This window comes from Cetorhinus maximus, chromosome 2 (assembly GCF_964194155.1).
Source record: "Cetorhinus maximus chromosome 2, sCetMax3.hap1.1, whole genome shotgun sequence".
Lineage (NCBI taxonomy): Eukaryota > Metazoa > Chordata > Chondrichthyes > Lamniformes > Cetorhinidae > Cetorhinus > Cetorhinus maximus.
In genome coordinates this window covers 32,208,897-32,228,477 of record NC_135880.1, presented here as the reverse complement: position 1 = coordinate 32,228,477, position 19,581 = coordinate 32,208,897, and the positions used below count along the sequence as shown (strand labels likewise).

Sequence of the window (19,581 nt, the reverse complement as noted above, 5' to 3'; positions counted from 1 at the left end):
TCTTGAACCAGCCCCTGAGGTCCTGAGTTAATACTACCCAGCAATCAGGGAGAATGAGATGTTGGTAGCTAAAAGAGAGTTTATAATAACGTAGCAACACACAAGTCGTTGGTGTGTTACCTCGATCCGGAAGAATTATATTGCTTAGGAAACCATTCAAGCCATTATGTAGTATTTTCATGCAAATCTCCAATCTCAAATCATATGTCAGATGTGAACCTGCACTCACATAGTTGCTTTAATATAGCAAAATGCCCCAAGAGGAGTGTTATCGGACAGTTTTAAACAGCATCTTAATTGGAGGAGAAAGAGATGGGGGTGCAAAGAGATTTGGGGACTGAATTCCAGAGCGTGGGGTTAAAATGGCTGACAGCATGGCCGGCAATAGTGGACCAAAGAAAGTGAGGGATGCAGAAAAGGACAGAGTTGGAGGAACAGAGTTCTTGGAGGTTTGTAGGGCTGGAGGAGTTTGCCTGAGATAGGGAGAGGTCAATTTTGGAGGGGTTTGAATGCGAAGATAAGAATTTTAACATTGAGGCATTGGTAGAGCAGGAGCTAATGTAGATCAACAAATACAGGATTAATAGGTGAATAGGATTTGATGTGAGCCAGGATACTGGCAGCAGAATTTTGGGTTAGCTCACTTTAATGGAAGATGGCAGGTCAGCCAGGAGAACATTAGCATAGCGGAGCCTGGGTTTGTTGAAAGCATGGATGAGGATTTCAGCAGCAGATGGAGTAATACAGGAGATATTATGGGGGTGAAAGTAGGCAGTCTCAGCAATGGAGATGATACGGGGTAGGAGGTAGAGCTGAAGATCAAATAAAGCCTAGGATGCTATATGCTTTATTAACCGGGCTCTCAACCTGCCCTGCCACATCCAATGACTTATGCACATATTCACCAAGGTCCTTCTGCTCCTGCACCCCCCTTAGAGTAGTATCCTTTATTTATATTGTGTCTCCATGTTCTTCCTACCAAAATGAATCACTTCACACCTCTCTGCCTTGAACTTCATCTGCCACTTGCCCGCCCATTCCACCAACTTTTTTTTTAATTCATTCATGGGATGTGGACTTCACTGGCTTGGCCAGAATTAATTGCCCATCCCTAGTTTCCCTTAAGAAGGTGGTGGTGAGCTGCCTTCTTGAACTGCTGCAGTGTAAGTACACTCACAGTGCTGTTAGGGAGGGAGTTCCAGGCTTTTGATCCAGCGACAGTGAAGGAACTGTGATATATTTCCAAGTCAGGGTGGTGAGTGACTTGGAGGGGAACTTCCAGGCAGTGGTGTTCCCATCTATCTGCTGCCCTTGCCCTTCTGGATGGTAGTGTTTGTGGGCTTGGAAGGTGCTGTCTAAGGACTCTTGGGGAACACCTGCGGTGCATCTTGTAGATGGTACACATTGCAGCTACTGTGTGTCGGTGGTGGAGGGAGCAAATTTTCGTGGATGTGGTGCCAATCAAGTGGGCTGCTTTGTCCTGGATGGTGTCAAGCTTCTTGGGTGTTGTTGGAGCTGCACTCTTCCAGGCAAGAGGGGAGTATTCCATCACACTCCTGACTTGTACCTTGTAGGTGGTGGACCGGCTTTGGGGAGTCAGGAGGTGAGTTACTTATCGCACGATTCCTAGCCTCTGATCTGCTCTCTTAGCCACAGAATTTATATGGCTAGTCCAGTTCAGTCTTTTTTTGAAGTCCTACACCATCCTCCTCATAGTTCACAATGCTTCTTAATTTCAAATCATCCACAAATTTTGAAATTGTGTAGGTCATTAATATATATCCGGAAAAGCAAGACTCCCAACAAACTCCTGGGGAACACCACTACAAACCTTCCTGCAGCCCAAAAAACACCCATTAACCAGTACTCGCTGTTTCCTGTCACTCAGCCAGTTTCTATGGGCAGAATTTTGCCCTTGATGCGGGTGCTTGGCGGGGGCGGTCAGGAAGCTTACCCGTGATTGGCACTGAATCACGATTTCATGCTGGCGAGCCAATTAAGGCCCACCCAGCGTGGAACGCGAGCGGCAGCACTGAACACTGCCTGTGCGGGTGGAGGGAGGAGGGCAAGCGGGCCTAGTGCGACTGAGCGCTTCAACCTTAAATTTGAATTTAATGATTTTTTTTAATGGCCTTAATAGGCCTTTTAATTGTCGGCAGGTGCGCTGCCGAATGAAATATCACGGGACTACGTGATGACGTCGGGACGCTCCCCTGACATCATCGTGCATCGTTTTACACTTGGCCAGGTCAGGCGTGCGCCCGACTGCCAAGTTCAATATTCTGCCCTATGTTGCCACTGTCAATTATAAATACATGAGCTATAACTTTGTTTCCAAGTCTGTTCTACGGCACTGTATAAAATACTTTTTGGAAGTCCATGTACACTACATCAACAGCATTGCCCTCATCAACCCTCTGTGTTATCCCTTCAGAAAACTCCAGCAAGTTAATTAAATACAGTCTATCTTTAACAAATCCATGCTGGGTTTGCTTAATCAGCCTGCCTTTGTCCATGTGACTATTAATTTTGCCCCAAATTTTGTTTCTATAAGTTTCCCCACCACTGAACTTAAACTGACTGGCCTGTAGTTGCTGGGCTTATCTTTACACCCTTTCTTGGAGTGTAATGTTTGCAATTCTCCGGTCTTCTGGAACAATCCCTGAGTCTAAGGAAAACTAAAAGAAATTATGGCCAGTGCCTCTGCAATTTCCACTCTCACTTCCCTCAGTGTCCTTGAATGCATCTCATCTAGTCCTGGGTGATGTATCAACTTGAAGTACAGCCAGCCTATGTAATACCTCCTCCTTATGCATTTTAATTTCTCCTAGTGTATTAATTATCTCCTCTTTCACCATGGCCTGGGTAGCATCATCTTTCTTGGTAAAGACAGATGCAAGATACTAATTTAATATCTCAGCCATTCCCCCTGCCTACATGTGTAAATCGCCTTTTTGGTCCCAAATTGGCCCTGCTCCTCCTTTTACCATCCATTTACTATTTATACGCCTATAAAAGACTTTGGGATTCCCTTTTATGTTAGCTACCAGTCTCTTTTCATGCTCCTTCTTTTCTTCTCTCATTTGCTTTTTCATTTCCTCTCTGAACTTTGTGTTCGGCCTGGTTCTCCATTTTATTATCCACCCGACATCTATCATTAGCATACTTTTTCTTCTTCATCTTATCTCTTTTTTTCATCCAGGAAGTTCTAGATTTGTTTACTCTACCTTTCTCTTTCAAGGGAATATACTTTGACTGTGCCCAAACTATCTCCCCTTTGAAGATAGCCCATTGTTCAGCTGCCGCTTTTCCTGCCAACCTTTGGATTCGGGCCAAATAAACTGAAATCATTCTTACCCTATTAAAATTGGCTTTTCCCCCAGTTAATTATTCTTACTCTAGATGGTTTATTGTCTTTTTCCATAGACAACCTAAACCTTATGATGCAATGATCACTGTCCCTTAGTTGTCCTCTTCCTGATATTTGATCCACTTGGCCCATCTCGTTCCCAAGAACCAGGTCCAACAGTGTCTCCACTCTCGTTGGACTGGTAACATACTGCTGTAGAAAATTTTTGTGAATGCACTCTAGGAATGCTTGCCCATCCCTGACCTTTACGCTACTTATATCCCAGTCTATATTCAGATCATTAATGTCCCCCATTATAACTACTCTATATTCACTGTTCCTTCACTGTCGCTGGGTCAAAATTCTGGAACTCCCTCCTGAATAACACTGTTGGTGTGCCTACACTACATGGACTGCAGCAGTTCAAGAACGCAGCTCACCACCACCTTCTTGAGGGCAATTAGTGTTGGGCAATAAATGCTGGCCTAGCCAGCGATGCCCACATCCCATAAATTAATGTATTAAAAAAATCTTGTACCTCTAATTTCTTAGCAAATTGTTTCCTCTACATTCTTTCCACTGGTTGGTGGCCTAAAGACAATGCAATTGCACCTCTTTTGTTCCTTAGCTCTAGCCCAATTGGTTTCTGTAATAAAAACAGAAAATGCTGGAAAAAAACTCAGCAGGTCTGGCAGCATCTGTGGAGAGACAAAAACAGAGTTAATGTTTCGAGTCCGTATGATGCTTCTTCAGAACTAAAGATTTTTGTCCTTGGCCCCTTTGGGATATCCTCACTTTCCAGCACTGCAATGCTCTCATTAATCAATACATCAATACTGCTACCCTTTCCCCTTTTCCTTCCTTTCCTGTTTTTCCTGAACACCTTGTATACAGGAATATTTAACACCTAGCCCTGCCCATCTTTAAGCCAGGGGCTGAATTTTGCCCTTGATGGGCGGGCCCGACCAACTCGGCAGTGGGCGGGCAGCTGATCGCCGCCGCCGAAACGGGCCCCACCGCCATTTTAAGTGGGCGGGCCAATTAAGGCCCGCCCAGCGTGACACCCGATGGGAAGCGCTATGCGCTTCCTGTGCGGCCGGGGGGGGGGAACTTCCCCAAATGCGTGAGTGCGCTCTTTTGCACTCAAGGCTAAGTGGTGCCTCAGGGAGATCGCTGAAAGGCTTTCAAAGTTTAAAAATAAAAAAATCATTAACATGTCCCCCTCGTGACAATGCCACACGAGATGGGACATATTAATAAAGTGCACAAAAACTTTATTAAACTTTTTAAAAGCCGACATGAAACCTCATCCCGCCACTGGATGAGGTTTGTTAAAAAATCACTTACCCGCCTGCCCGTTGGGCCCATGCGCCAAGCCAAAGTTCGCACGGGCTTCTCAAAATCGGCGTCAATTGCCGAGTTAAGGGCCTTAACAAGGCCTTTAATTAATGGCGGGCGCGCGTTGCGCTGCATAGTGCGCCTGCCCACCTAAATATTGTGATGCTGCGCGCTGACATTAGGACACTCGCTCCGCCACCCACGCGTCAGCCAGAAAATTCAGTCTCCGGTCTCTGTTACAGCCACAACATCATAATTCCACATCAAATTGAGCCTGTAACTCACCAGTCTTATTAACCACTATCTGTGCATTCACATCCACGCACTGTAACCCTGCTATGGACTTTTACTTTCTCCCTTACTCTGAACCCACCTAACAACTTACTGTTCCCTACTCTACTGCTCTCTATCTTTCCCAGTCTTCTGTGCACCTAGGTATTCCTCTCTGATAATTCCTTCTGGTGCCTACATCCCTCCCTAAAAGCACAGTGGGTTAAAAAAGGCAACACACCACCACCCTCTCAAGGGCAATTAAGGATGGGCAATAAATGCAGGCCTAGCCAATGATGCCCACATCCCATAAATAATTTTTTTTTTAAATATAAAACCATGATATCGTTTCAAGTCAGGATGATGTGTGGCTTGGGGGGGAACTTGTGGGTGGCCTAGTTCCCATGTGACTGCTGCCCTTGTCCTTCGAGGTGGTAGAGGTCGCACATTTGGAAGGTGCTGTCGAAGGAGCTTTGGCAAGTTGCTCCAGTGTATTTTGTAGATGGCATTCACTGCTGCCACTGTGCGCTGGTGATGGAGGGAGTGCATGTTTGAGGTGGTGGCTGAGGTACCGATCGAGCATGTTGCTTTGTCTTGGATAGTGTCAAGCTTCTTGAGTGTTGTTGGAGCTGCAGTCATCCAAGCGGAGAGTATTCCGTCACCCTGCTGACTTGTATCTTGTAGATTGTAAGAAGTCAGGAGGTGGGTTACTTGACACAGAATTCCCAATCTCTGGCCTGCTCTTGTCACCACAGTATTTACACAAAATAAAGATGTTTCAAGTGCTTGCAGTTTCTACTGTTGTCTCTTTAAAGCATCTGGATGATTGATACTTTTATTGGACTGTGATTAAAAAGGTTTTTTTAAGAAAGTGGAAAGTTATCAATGAGAATTTTTTTTAAAAAAAACTTTTTTTTTACACATCCTGCTGTCATTGGTTCTATACAGTGTATAGTGTGTGAATAGGCATGGAAACACCATAGTGTGGCATGAGGGGCTATGAAGGGCGTGGGTGGGGGGCATGAGGTCACATGGATGGGGCATGCGGAATGTGTAGTGGGGTGAAGGGGGGAGCGAGGGCTGGAGGATCTTTCTGTTTTTATTATAGCTGGGATGAAGTCCCACAGCACTGAGGCAGGCTATTTAAACAACCGGCAGCCCCTGTGGCTGCCTCCAAATTTTTTTCCCTGGATCAGTTGGTCCAACGGTAGCCCGCACCCACCACCCCCACATTGAAAATCCCATCCGTGAGGGCACTTTCCCCTGAGGCAGTCCAAGCTGGGGGGGGGTGGGGGGGGGGGGGTTCTCCTGATTCCCACTACCCTCCTCGAGGATGAAACTCCAACCCGCTGTGTGAAGGATGCAGAGGAGCCTGCAAATTGGGTAATTACGCTCCAGGGAGAAATGTGTTTACCAGACGCACAGGGGTAAGATCAAACAGAGGGTGCGAGTCCACCTTCAGACCGTGTGGAGAATAATTGTTTTGTGTTGTGATTTGTGAAACCGCTGCCAGTGCTTGGTTTTCAGTACCAGCAGCTATCTTTCCTATTTTTGCCCACTGAAGTTTAATTTGCTGAAGCTAATGTAGAAACTGGACTTGGTGCAGAGCCTGAATTTCTCTGCCTTTTAATCATGGAGTTACTGCCACAGCCGAATAGGTATAACACAGAATAAATTTTAACAATTAAGACAGAACAAAACTATTACTTGTTAGATTCTCCTTAGGTCAAAGATTGACATGTTGCCAAACAATGGAGAGATATCATTTGAATTCTTAAAGGGCCTTTCGCTGGTACACTGAGGAGAAAAGGAATCACACTCCTGCTCTGCCAAGAATTAAGAGGTCCTAATGTATTAGAATTCCATACGTGTCACAAGAGGCTTTATCTCAATCTGTGACTCTGCGTTATAGACAGCACATATACCATCCATTTCCTCATTCACTGGGATAGGAGGAGGCTATCTGGCCCATTGCACCTGTACTGATGATGATTCATAAGCTGGAGTGATCCAAACCTAACTCCCTGTATCTTTTCCTAATCTTCTTTCACAGATATGTATCCATTTTCCTTTTAGAATAATGTTATGGTCTCTGTCAAATGGCTCTTTGTGATAATTAATTTCATGTTCTAAGTAACCTTCTGTCTGAAATTCCTTAAACAATTTTTCATGACATTTCTCCTCCAAACTACCCGTAATTTTAAAAACCTCGATTAGAGCCCTCTTACCCTCCCTGTTCCAATGACTAAGATCCCTTTTTTTTCCCCAGCCTATTTCCATAAGATCATTTGAGTAAATCCTTACTGTATCCTTTAAGTCTGCATGATCCGTTCCTTAATGGAATTCTCAAATCTACACACAGCATCGCAACCATGGCTTAACAAACGCCTTGTGCAAGTTCAGCATCACTTCCTGCTGTTTCCATTCTCTGCCCCAATTGGCCTTTTTGATGGCCTGTTCAAACTGTACCCAGATTGTTCAATTAATAATGCAATTTAGTTTAATCAATACTGCATTTCCATTTGATTTCTATAAATGTTTACATTAAATTTTTGGTAGCATGAGAGGTATGGGTGGGCTAAATTTAAACATTCTTTTTGTATTTTCTCACAGGTACCAAGCTATGTACAGCTACAACCCTAGAAATGAAGATGAGCTGGAGCTCAAGGAAGGAGATATTGTTGATGTAATGGAAAAGTGTGATGATGGTTGGTTTGTTGGTATGTGTCTTCTAAAGTATCTTTCTGCAAATAGAGTAGGGATGAGCTAACAAAGTAATGTTAATTTTTGAATCTGAAGCCCAAAGAGTTAAAAATGGGACACATTAGTTTGGGTGAGAAATGAGCAGGTGAATATCCCAGGACACCAAAGGAGATGAGGTGACTCATGAGGCCAACTCTAAAAGAGGCCTAGAAACACTAGATCAGATAAATCAGGCAAATTCCAAGCTATCAACATCAAACAAATGTAAGCAGATTTAAGTTTAGAAGAAGATAAACTGTTGACAAACTCACTTAGAGAATATGGAATTCATCAATCCTACATTCCTAGCAGGGGCCCATAGTCACTAGGGGAACAGGGCCAGAGATGGGGTTACCACATTGTAGCCATGACCCATGTTCCTTTTCAGCGTGGTTCCTTGCTGGACGAGTGATATTTGTGAAACCCTGTCAAGGCGCTGTTTTACTTTTTATAGTAAAATTCCAAATATGTTATCTTTCCAAAAAGGTTGTCAACTGACGTTGAGACAAGTATAAGAGAGTCAAAATGAGCATCTACCTGAGAGTTATTTTATTCCAATTACTGTCAGAAAAACCTGTGAAACTTTCCTGTGACCTTTAATATAATTTTGTGAATGGACCAAGGATGCCTTGTACGTGGCCCCCTGCTGTTTTGATAAACGTAACATCTGAATGCAAACCATCTAGATTTTTCCACACAAACCTGCATGGGTGCAACCTATACTGATTTTAACTCTGTGCTTTCATTCACAGCTCATCCCTATTCTACTGTAAGCTACCATAGGAAATGTACTTGCAGAAATGTAATGCATTATTTTCAGTGGCTAATACTTTGAGATTTTTTTTTAAATTCCTTTTAATTCCACTTATTTTCTTTCAACTGCGGAGTAATGTGCAAGTGGGCAGCATGACTAAGTTTAACCATTGATCTTTGTGTTTAATCCATTTTTTGTACCAAAAGGATTTTTTCAACTACATCACTAAAATACAAATTATACATTCGTAATCAGAGCTGTCAACAGTGGGTAGATATTTAATGTTCATCAAATAAGCTGGTCATGTTTGTGCAGACATGTTGCTAGGGCTGCCAATGGGAAACCCCAGTTCCCTTGATTGCTATCACCCTCCTATTCCCCACCCGCCCCCCCCCACCCCTCCCCGCCCCAACGGAGTGAGTATGCCTCCATTGTTATATATAAATGTTAAAAGTCCATAAACATGACTTGGATCCTTACTATGCAGTAGACAGGACTCCAGGCTACAATCATTTTTGTAGAGGTGTAGGGGGCAAAATCCTTAAGTGGAAGCAGATGTACAGACAACATTTAGATAATCTATGTCAGCTTGGTTTAAAAAAAAGCACCATGAAGAATAACTGCAACATTCTATCCCTGTGTTTCCTCTACCCGAAACTGGTGGGTGCTCTGTGCTACCACGTTTGGAGTTGGAAATGTCTAGACACTGTAGAACTGGGGCACATTTTAATCTGCAATGTTCTGTGGCATTCTATGGATGAATTTTGAATGACCGCAGTGAGATTTGATGTTCCATCCAATTTTAACTCTACCCTTTAGGTTTTGTCATGAGTCATGTGCCCACAGAGTAAGCAAAGATCATCATGTCATTCAAGGATATTCTTGGTTCCTTGTATGCTTTATTCCTAAACAACAAATTTGTTAAGTTTATAACACTCGATAAGTTTTAGATAGCTTTATCCTATAGACTTGTGTGCACTGGAATTTGGATTGAAACTGCCAAAAAAATAGTTTGCTGGTGAGTCTCAACTCTCCTCTTAGAGAGATGAAACTATCATATAAGCTATTAGATTTCGATTCTAATTCAGAGGGGAAAGTGCAATCTAACACACTGTACCAGCCAGGAAAAAAAATAAATTGGATATAAAATATAACTTGCTCTTAATGGGGGTGATAAACTGACCTGTAGACATTTAAAGCCGTTACCTTGAGCATAAGTTGAGCAATTTCTGCCTTGAGTTGGCACTGGAGTAAGTTAAGAGACCCATCCAGAACTAGTTCACATCACTGTCCCAATGAGCCCCTGAATGTTTCATACTACATGCAAACGACTGCAAAATTAAACACTGATTAATGTACAAGATGGAGCTCAGAAGGAGATGACGACAGCTACATTTGTCCAAGTTTGAGGGGTTTTTTTTATTGTCAAACACTTTGCCAAACATCAAGACATTTTCTTAGGAACAGCCACATTGCTACCAACTCCAGAAGGAAGGACATGCATATGGACAGTAAGGGCACAAAAAAAGGACATAATGCCCAGGCTTTCCTCCGCTTCACAAAACTGTTGGAAAAGAACAATAGTCCGAAATGACTTCTGAGGGAAAAACAAATGAGAATGGCATTCAGAAGAATGTTCCATTGGAATATGCCTCCAAGGACAAGTCAAGCTGCCAGGAGGAGCAGACTGCAAAAAAAAAAACTTCATTTGTACCTGAAATCAAAACATCATCTACCCCGGAGTCCATTTATCCGGTAAGTTTACCTTATGCTCTCTCCTTCCATGCAATCTCCCCATAAAGTAAAAATAATGGACAAACATAAATTTAACATATGCAGAATGCCAAGAATGTTTTAACATCCCCAATATGCATGCAAGTGGTCCTGTGTACAGTGGTCCATTGTTGCACTTCACCTGCTTTTATAAGTTTCTTCCAAATGGCTTCTGCACCTGTCTGTCTGCAGCTCCACTGCATATGTTCAACTAACTAAGGCTTTGTATCTTGTACCTATTTTGTCTCCCCAGATAGTCAGCCAACTTCCATCTTAAATCCATCCAATCGAAAGGGCATGGAAAAGACACCAAGTGCCCAGAAGTCCACCGGCAAGGAGTTGTCATCCTCAGCAGTTGAGGAAGCAAATCTACATATGGAGGGGGATATGCAGTCTCTTGTTGAACGGCATGAAAGCCAATCATCTGTCACTGCATCTTCAGAAGGGATGTCTTGGGCATACCCAAAACGTTTGGGAGGAGCTGAACAGAAAGATGAGGCAACAAGTCAACCAGAAGAGGAGGAAACCAGCAATGTGTCTGCCCCAGCATCCCTGAACACTAATTTGGCCAAGAGTCTTTCTCCAACTCCCTCAGAATTACAGAGTCACAACACATCTTCCTTAGCATCTGAGCATCTTGATGTGTGCCCCTCGCCAACACAGAGTTCTGTAAAGGATTCTTGTCTGCCAGAGCAGGTTATCGACAGTGAACCAACAGAGAAAGCGACATGTGAGTTGCAAGTCGAAATTGCTAACTTCCTCACGCCATCTGCCGATTTCCTGGAACAGATTATGGACAATGTTCCTACTGGTGTGAAGGCTACCACGACAAATGAGAAGACCTATCAACAACAAGAGACAGACGCCAGTCTCCTTGCACTCTCCACAACATTTGGAATGCTTGTGGAAGAGGGTATGCACCTGCTCAGGAAGACCATGGATAATGTCCATTCCAGTGTGCAGTCTGGCAACAAGCAGATGCACATAGACATGGTTCACCTTCACAATGTTATCCACCTGGGCTGGGTGCAGTTGGCTGAACAAATGAGCTCTCTAATCAAAGTGCTCACCACACTTGTACATAACCAGCAACCATCTTCTACCTTGTTACATAATGTAGCCCTTCAGCGTACTATAGCAATATCTGAAGGTCATTTTTCAGACTACCTCAGGTGTGAATCCACTCCTAGGATAGCTGACGAAACACTGTCTGCAACATGCTACATTACAGAGGAGACTTTGACCAATGCTTCTTCTGAAAATCCAGCAGCCAGTTCTCCTAATTCTGAAACATATAAATGAAATGCCATATGTTAGCATTTTCTTCAAATACACGTATTCTGCACAATGATGATGTGGTGATACTGTTTCTGAATAGTACTCTTTCTTATATTAAGGTTTTGAAAGAAGAAAGGAAAGACTTGCATTTACATAGCGCATTTCACCCCCACTCAAGCACTTTACAGCCAATTAAGTACTTTCTTAAATGTGGTCCCTGTTGTAATGTGAGAAATCTGACAGCCAAATTGTGCACAGCAAGCTCCCACAAATAGAAATGTGATAATGACCAGGTAATGTTTTTTGCAATGCTGATTGGGGGATAAATATTCAACAGGACATCAAGGATAACTCCCCTTCTCTTTTTCAAAATAGTACCATGGAAACTTTTACATCCACCCGAGTATGAAGATGAGACCTCAGTTTAACGTCTCAACCAAACCACGGCACCTCTGATAATGTAGTACTCTTTCATTACAGCTGGAGTGTCAGCCATGATTTTTGTGCTTAAACCTTGCAGTGGGACTTGAACCCAGAACCTTGTGACTCGGAGGCGAGAGTACCACCGACTGTGCCACAGCAGGCACAGAAGTAAAGCAAAAAAAGCTGACTTTGCACTAAGATATATTTGACTGTTGTGCACACATCACCTATTTCATTGAACAAACTACTTCAGGCAAATGGGGATAGCTCCAATCATGTGTCTTCCTTTCCCACAGAGTTACAATATTCTATTTACCAATAATATCCTAGTTGTTGCAGTGAAAATGTTTATTCTTACATGTGTCTCCACTTTTGTCTTTTCCCCTGTACATATGTACATACATACATTCTGAACATACAGTGAACCCTTCAGTGTGGTGACAGTCCACCCCCTGGATGGACCTGTACTTGCCTTGAAATATTTGAGTTCCAGGTGGAAATGCAGCATAGTGAAGCTCTAAGCTGGCTGGGATTGGCAGGAGGGGAAGCTCTCATCATTCCAATGACCAGGCCCAATTAGCATGCCACTCCTCGACTTCCTGGCCAGTAGGACTGGTGAGGTTGGCATGAAGTGGCTGCTCAGCCCTTAGAATAGTGTGATCTAGTGGCTTCCGCCAGATTGCAGCATGAGGTAAGTCAAATGAAGGCAGTCGGTGGGGTGGGGTGGGTCAAGCAGGGGAATTAAACTATTGCTTTGTTACTCTTGGGAATTGAGCATTTCTGGTAAAACCAGCATTTGTTGCCAATCCCTAATTGCCCTTAAGAAGGTGATGGCGAGCTGCCACCTTAAACCGCTGCAGTCCACATGGTTCAGGTACACGCACAGTGCTGTCAGGGAGTTCCAGGATTTTGACCCAGCGACAGTGAAGGAATGGCAATATAATGCCAAGTCGGGATGGCATGTGGCTTAAAGGGGAATTTGCAGGTGGTAGAGTTCCCATGCTGCTGTTCTTCTAGGTGGTAGAGGTCACCGATTTGGAAGGAACCTTGGCCAGTTGCTGCATTGCAACTTGTAGATGGTAGGCACTGCTATCACTGTCCCATGGTGGTGGAAGAAGTCAATGTTTAAGGTTGTGGATGGGTGCCAATCAAGCACATTGCTTTGTCCTGGATGGTGTTGAGCTTCTTGAGTGTTGTTGGAGCTGCACTCATCCAGGCAAGTGGGGAATATTCCATCATAATCCTGACTTGTGCCTTGTAGATGGTGGACAGGCTTTGGGGAGTCAGGAGGTGAGCTACTCACTGCAGAATTTCCTGCCTCTGACCTGCTCTTGTAGCCATAATATTTATATGGCTGGTCCAGTTCTGTTTCTGGTCAGTGATAACCCCCAGGATGTTTATAGTGGGGGATTCAGTGATGGTAATGCCATTGAATGTCACAGGAAGATGGTTAGATTCTCTCTTACGGAAATGGCCATTACCTGGCCCATGTATTACTTGCCGTTTATCAGTCCAAGACTGAATGGTCTTGCTGTGTGTGGGCATGCGTTCCCCCATTGAGTCAGATTTACGACCTTTTACCTTTTGGGGTTCATTCTCTATGTATGTGTAGAATGATCTTCCAAATGTAAAATGCAAGTACACCACCATTAAAATATTGTACAGGGCTAACTGTTTCCAACACATGATCATTGCTAAGCACTATTTTGTGTTAAATGTAAGACCTAGTTTGAGGGCGGATTTAAAGAAAGTCAGTAATGACTGGGTAAAATTAATCAGATCATCCTCCTACTCCCCCATCCCTAATTGGCTTTACAGTTATTTATATTCCACAAGCATTAACATTTTTCAGTGCAGTTATAATTGTACTATGAAACACAAAAAAACATCTTTAATAACCAGTTTTCAAAGCTGAGACAAACATCATCCATTTGATACTAATGTTACTGAAAGGTAGATTATCACCCCCTCCACACCTGCAAGTTTTATCTGATTTTAATTTAAAATGTAATTAAGTGAACACATGGGTATCCTCAGGAAAATATAAGCTTATTGCAAGTGTTTTTTTTAATCAAAATGTTGATAACTAAAAATGATCAATAAGATGGCACACTAGGGAGATGAAACAATAAAGACTAAGAGGCTGGGAGATAATGAAGTTTGCTTTTTTTCTTTTTAATCGCAGGAACTTCGCGGAGATCCAAGTTCTTTGGTACATTTCCAGGAAACTATGTGAAGCGGCTATAAGATTTTATACATATTTGTATACACATTGCTTTGATTTTAGCACAGTAACCTCTGCAGCTCTCATTAAAAGAAGTTTCAGTCTGTAGACACTCAAAAAAACAACCTTTGTGACAGTTGTGTGATTGACTACAGCTAACATCAGAAGCATTGCATCAGTTGGCACCACCTTCTGCCAAGTAATAAGGACATTTTAAAACAAAGTTCTGATCATGCCATCTGGAGGCTGTTCTACTTTCCCTTCAGGATATTTCGCAAACTATTGGTTTTTATTATTATGGTGCACTTATTTGATCAACCCTTTTTCCCCCTATGTATGTAAACATAGTAAATGCCTATTTATTCTTCCAGGTACAGAAGCTCTGTGGTCTGTCACTAATACTTATTATTGATGATTTTGAGTAGAAGAAACACATAATACGATCAGCAAGTACTGCTAAGATAATTTGTCACACTCCAAACTGGAGGTGAAGCCCTGTAGTCTACTCTTTTTCCTCCAATTAATTCACTTGGTTTGTTTTGCTGCTGAATGTTGAGATATGGAAACAATGTCACATTTTGTACAGGTTGTTTGAAAATCGATGATTGTGTGTTTCTCACTTGCACCACGTTTTTTTTTAAATGGTGGTTTAGAATACATAGTAAAAGTCAGGTTTCACAATAGAATATTGAGTTGATCAGGCCATGTGACTGTTCTTTGAGGCAAGCTATATTCGGGCTCCCAAATCCTAATTGTCACATTTAACGCTTTGGGTGGCTCCTTGGAGTCAGCAGTCACTGAAGAAGGGAGGTGTATAACCGTTATATGACTGCAGTTTGAAAGTAGATTCAAGTGAGGCAAAGTGTTTTGTCACTGTTTGCTCCAGTCGTGCTCAAGAAGGTTTTTAAGAAGAGAGATGGTGCACATCTTTAAATCCATTTATTTGAAATCAGTAATGCTATTCACAGTTATGTTCAACGTAACTCATTTATTTATATGGAAATGCACCTGCCATGCTTTCTTGTACTTCCAAAGTTCCTGAAAGAATTTCCATGTACAATTTGTTTATATGGTTGAATAATTGAGTAGCTTTTTTCGAATACATATAATTCCTGGACTAAAAATTGAAAAACATTTTCTCAGCTACTCAATATTTTTTCCAATATGGAATGCTCTTTGTGTTAAAAGAATTGGAGCACTATGTTCCCTGGAATAAAACAGTAAATTATAACTGCCATGGTTGGGTATGAACACACAGATGGGGAGGAGGAAGAAATTGTTAGCGCTGCAGCACCTTAGTTCAAAAAGAGAGTGTGTGATTGTCCTTTTCATTTCTTTCATAAATGCTTGAGTTTACTGCAGTGTATGTTGTCCACAACAGTTTGTATATATATGTATGTGTCTACTTTATTTTGTACAGATGTTTTAGTTGTTGCATTTAAAACAGATCACTACTTTTCAGCAACTTTTGTAAGTCTCTGTCATTTCCCCTACCCCTTTTTACTAACCACCTCTCCCATGCCCTGGTTGCAAGCACATCTAGATGGTGCGAGTGTGTATGATAGTATTTTATTGCAGAATTTTGCAAATTGTATTTCAACAAATATAGTGTTACCAGCAAAAAAAACCTAACTGTATATATATCTTTATAGTTATTAACAGGAAATGAGGAAAAAAAAAAGGTCTGGTTAGATTCAACAATACTCTTTTACAGTATGTCTTTATTACACCAAAATTTCAGGCCTAAGAGCTGTGTAATTCTAAAGCTTCAAATTTTGAATCTGGTCAATTGCATGCAGCGCAGCTGTGAAATCAACACCTTTGTTGTTTTATGATGAAAATGACCATATTTGTTGCCTGTAAAATGAAAACTCTTTATATTCTCTGTAACTCATTTTAAAAGGATTATTTCATAAATGAACATCGGATGATTCATTTTGATGCAGTACGATTCTTACGGAGAAAACAACTTTTTGTGTTTTTTGTGAATTTCAATCTCTAATAAATTTTGCCTGAATTGAATTCCCCCACTGTTTCTGTTTGGTTTTAAGTTACCTTAAACAGGATATTGATATGTTGAAAAGAGGCTTTTGCAAAGGTTTCAAGGCACAAAACGCCACTCGATTGGTGGATTTGCATGCTCCTACGGGAGAATTGAAAATGTTTGAGGAGGCATAAATTAACATGGAGTATTTAATTCCCTAAAAGACACTATAGCACTATTTGAGATCTTGAGATTTTCGTTGTTTGAATGTCACTAGTATGGGTATCACTAAAAGCAAAAAATTGTATTTCATAACCTCACTTCATCCCTCCAGCCAATGAAGTAACCATTGTTGCAACGTAAGGAAACATGGTAAGTTGAGCATAGCAAGCTGCCAAAAGCAGCAATGAGTTAAGTTAGAGGATAATCCGTTTTTAGCAATCTTCATTAAGGGTTAACCATTCGCTAGGATCCAGGCAGAACTCCTCTGCTCCTTTTCAAGTGACATTGGATCTTTTACATCCACTTAAAGAGGGCGGCGAGGCCTCGGTTTAATGTCTCAGCCGAAAGATAGCACTTCTGACAGTGCAGTACTCCCCTGAATTGTGAGCATAGGTATTTGTGCTCCAGCCTCTGGAGTGGGACTTGGACCCACAACATTTTGACACTTACCGACTGAGCCACATTCAAAACCATGAAAAAAAATTGAAGTTTTTGCTTGGTTATTTTTAGGCTATTGGAGGATTTATATTATCAAATAACTTTGGTATCTGTTTATTCACACCTACATAGGAGATTAAATAAACTCGAGAAAATCCTTGATGTTGCAACTTGTATGTGGCTGTTGGAAGGAATAACCATTTAATGGAATGAAATGCCAATCTTTTTGTACGTTTTTCAAACAACCTATAGCAAGTAATCATACAAGTTAATTCAACATTGGGAGCCAGATTTAACTCTGTGATGTTGGTGAGTTTTGAATGGGTTAAAGCAAGGCCCTTGAGCACAATCCGTTAAAATCAATATCAAATAATCTTACAGATTAATTTTAATGAAGAACCAAAAGGTTAATATGAATTTGAAACAATTTTCAACTAACTCATTTTTTGTATTTCAAATTCAAGCAGAGGACTAAAAAGTTAAATAAATCTCTTCAAAGCAACAGATGATGTATTCTTTTTAAACTGAAAGATATCTTTAAAAAAAATGTCATACTTTGGTTTAAAGATCTGTAGTCAGTTGGTTTACATTTTTTTGTAACATTGCCTATTCATCATTGAAGGTAGGATTTTAAAAACATTAACTCCTGCCTGCTGTTTTTTTTAAAAAAAGTTACAGTGCAAAAAAGATTGTCCAAATGTGGAAGTGCATCTTCATTGGGCAGTATTTCAGCAAAAAAAATTCTACACTATTAATGGCACTTTCAGGATGGAGTTGAATTGCACATGGTGATGTGAGAACAGATTGCCTGAATGCTGTCTTGAGATTTTGTTTTGAGATTCTGAAGCTAGTGCCAGATCCTGCATTCCATGATTTGTCTATACCAACTGTGTCGTGCCAGATACTGCTTGTACCGGCACTGCCACATCATGCTGTGTTTAACACGTAGAATCTGATTCCATCACCTGAACAATATGCAAACCAGCCAGGCACTTGTGGCAAGGAGGAGATACCCCGTGAATTGCAAATCCCCACAAGGTGCCTGTCGATTTGCACCACTCCACCGTTAACTTCATGAAAACAGCGCCTTGCCCTTTACCTCTCTGTGGCTTATGGGAATGGGGTAGGCCTTATAACCATTCAAACTGGTCCTCCATTCAATGAACGGCTAATTAGGGATGGGGAGTAAACGCTGGCCTAGCCAGCAATGTTCAAACCCCATGAATGAATTTTAAAAAAGAGATGATGGCTGATCCATATACCCACCTTCGCCTCATATCTCTTAATACCTATGACTAATAAAAAAATCTATAGATCTCAAGATTTAAGATTAATTTAATTAAGACTAATTAATTTGCATGTTAATTGTCCATTACACTCCATGGAAAGTTAAGTTTTGTAATTAATGGTCCAATATCCTTTTAACAATGTGATAATTGTTAATGATTACCAATCATGCTCTCTTGCCCAAAAAAGTAAAAAATTGTAACTGGAGTCTCATTCCTTTAGGTTGTGAATTAAATTTATATTCTCTGTTTCTCTCTCTCTCTTTTTCTCTTAATCCAATCTATGTTCCCCTCTCTTTGGGTAGAATTTTATGCCTGAAGTGGAGGTCACGTCCACTGGCTGGAAAACCAGTGAGGACCCCATGTCAAACATTTTTGTGAAGCCCAGTGCAATTTTGTAAGAATCAGGCACTTTACCTGGGCAGTGTTGGTCCTCTCTCTGAATCAAGCTTATTGTAGGTTGGAAATCCCACCCCAGGGAGCTGCTGACCAATCGGGGCTGGCACCTCTCCAGTGCCATCAGGAGTGGTGGCCACTGTTGATACTACACTAGGGCCTTCAACAGGGATCACCGATGGATCTCTGAAGGAAGGTACATGGGGCAAGATCAGGATGGATGCACAGGGACAGGGGCACTGGTGAAGGAGTTGGCAGGGTGGGTGGGGGAGGGTGCAGTGTGGGGATCAACAGTAAGGGCAGGGTGGTGCCATCCTGCAGGGCCTCATCCCTGATGTTGGGTCCCTTCACAAGGCATGGAGTTCCTGAATACGAGGGTATTATTGTGCACACCCCCAAACCCTGCCCCCCGCAGTGGGCCACAGACCAACCCAATAGAGTTTGTATGCTGTTGTCCTGTCTGGCAAGTTCTCCGCTGACCATTGATAGCAACAATGGGATAAGGCCATTAAGTGGCTACTTATGGGCCTCAATTAGCCTCTAGGTGGGAATGCCCTGTCCTCTACCCTTCCCGCTTAGAGCTTGATCAGGGGAGTCAGGAAGGCAGCAGAGTCCCCGCCCCATACTCTCACACCCAATCAAATAGCACCGCCTGCCTCTGAATTTACCTCCGGGGGGGGGGGGAACGAAATTCCACCCTTTATTTCTCTATATGTAATTTTGTGTTGAAATCACCCACTCTAATACACTGTCTTTTGGATCTTTAAATATCATGGGTTAAGAAGACGCAATGTTTGTCCCTGTTGTTCACTGAGGTCCCACATGCCCCTGTTGGCCTCACTGTGCCTGCACTTCTGGCAACTTTGAGGGAAAATTTTTTAAACCTTAATACGTACAAACAAGCCTAACTAATGGAATACACTGTGGGATGCCCCACTCCAGCAAAACCTGGACCCTTGTATGCAACCTTCTAGTTCACAGCAAAACAAAATGCATGGCAAGATCCAGGATTATATTCCTGAATGCAGCAAGGCTACACAACCTCCTCTAAAGGATTAAAATGAAGTCGCTATGATTGGATTGTAAAACTTAAATTCTTTAAAC

At 42.1% G+C, this 19,581-nt stretch overlaps 2 protein-coding genes across 39 annotated transcripts in view; both read left to right on the top strand.

Moving 5' to 3' along the window:
- Window positions 1-16,178, top strand: part of LOC144693046 (sorbin and SH3 domain-containing protein 2-like) — a 486,079-nt gene extending 469,901 nt beyond the window's left edge. For all 38 annotated transcript variants that reach the window (XM_078562388.1, XM_078562625.1, XM_078562352.1 and 35 more), the window contains 2 exons: window positions 7,571-7,677; window positions 14,113-16,178. In XM_078562388.1, the coding sequence (XP_078418514.1) occupies window positions 7,571-7,677; window positions 14,113-14,174 (169 nt within the window). In that variant the 3' untranslated portion in view covers window positions 14,175-16,178. The remainder of the gene's footprint in view (window positions 1-7,570; window positions 7,678-14,112) is intronic.
- Window positions 7,685-13,072, top strand: LOC144693174 (uncharacterized). The gene is made up of 2 exons (XM_078562719.1): window positions 7,685-10,208; window positions 10,480-13,072. The coding sequence occupies exon 2, from the start codon at window positions 10,524-10,526 to the stop codon at window positions 11,526-11,528; it is 1,005 nt and encodes a 334-aa protein (XP_078418845.1). The 5' UTR covers window positions 7,685-10,208; window positions 10,480-10,523; the 3' UTR covers window positions 11,529-13,072.
- Window positions 16,179-19,581: the final 3,403 nt, after the last annotated feature.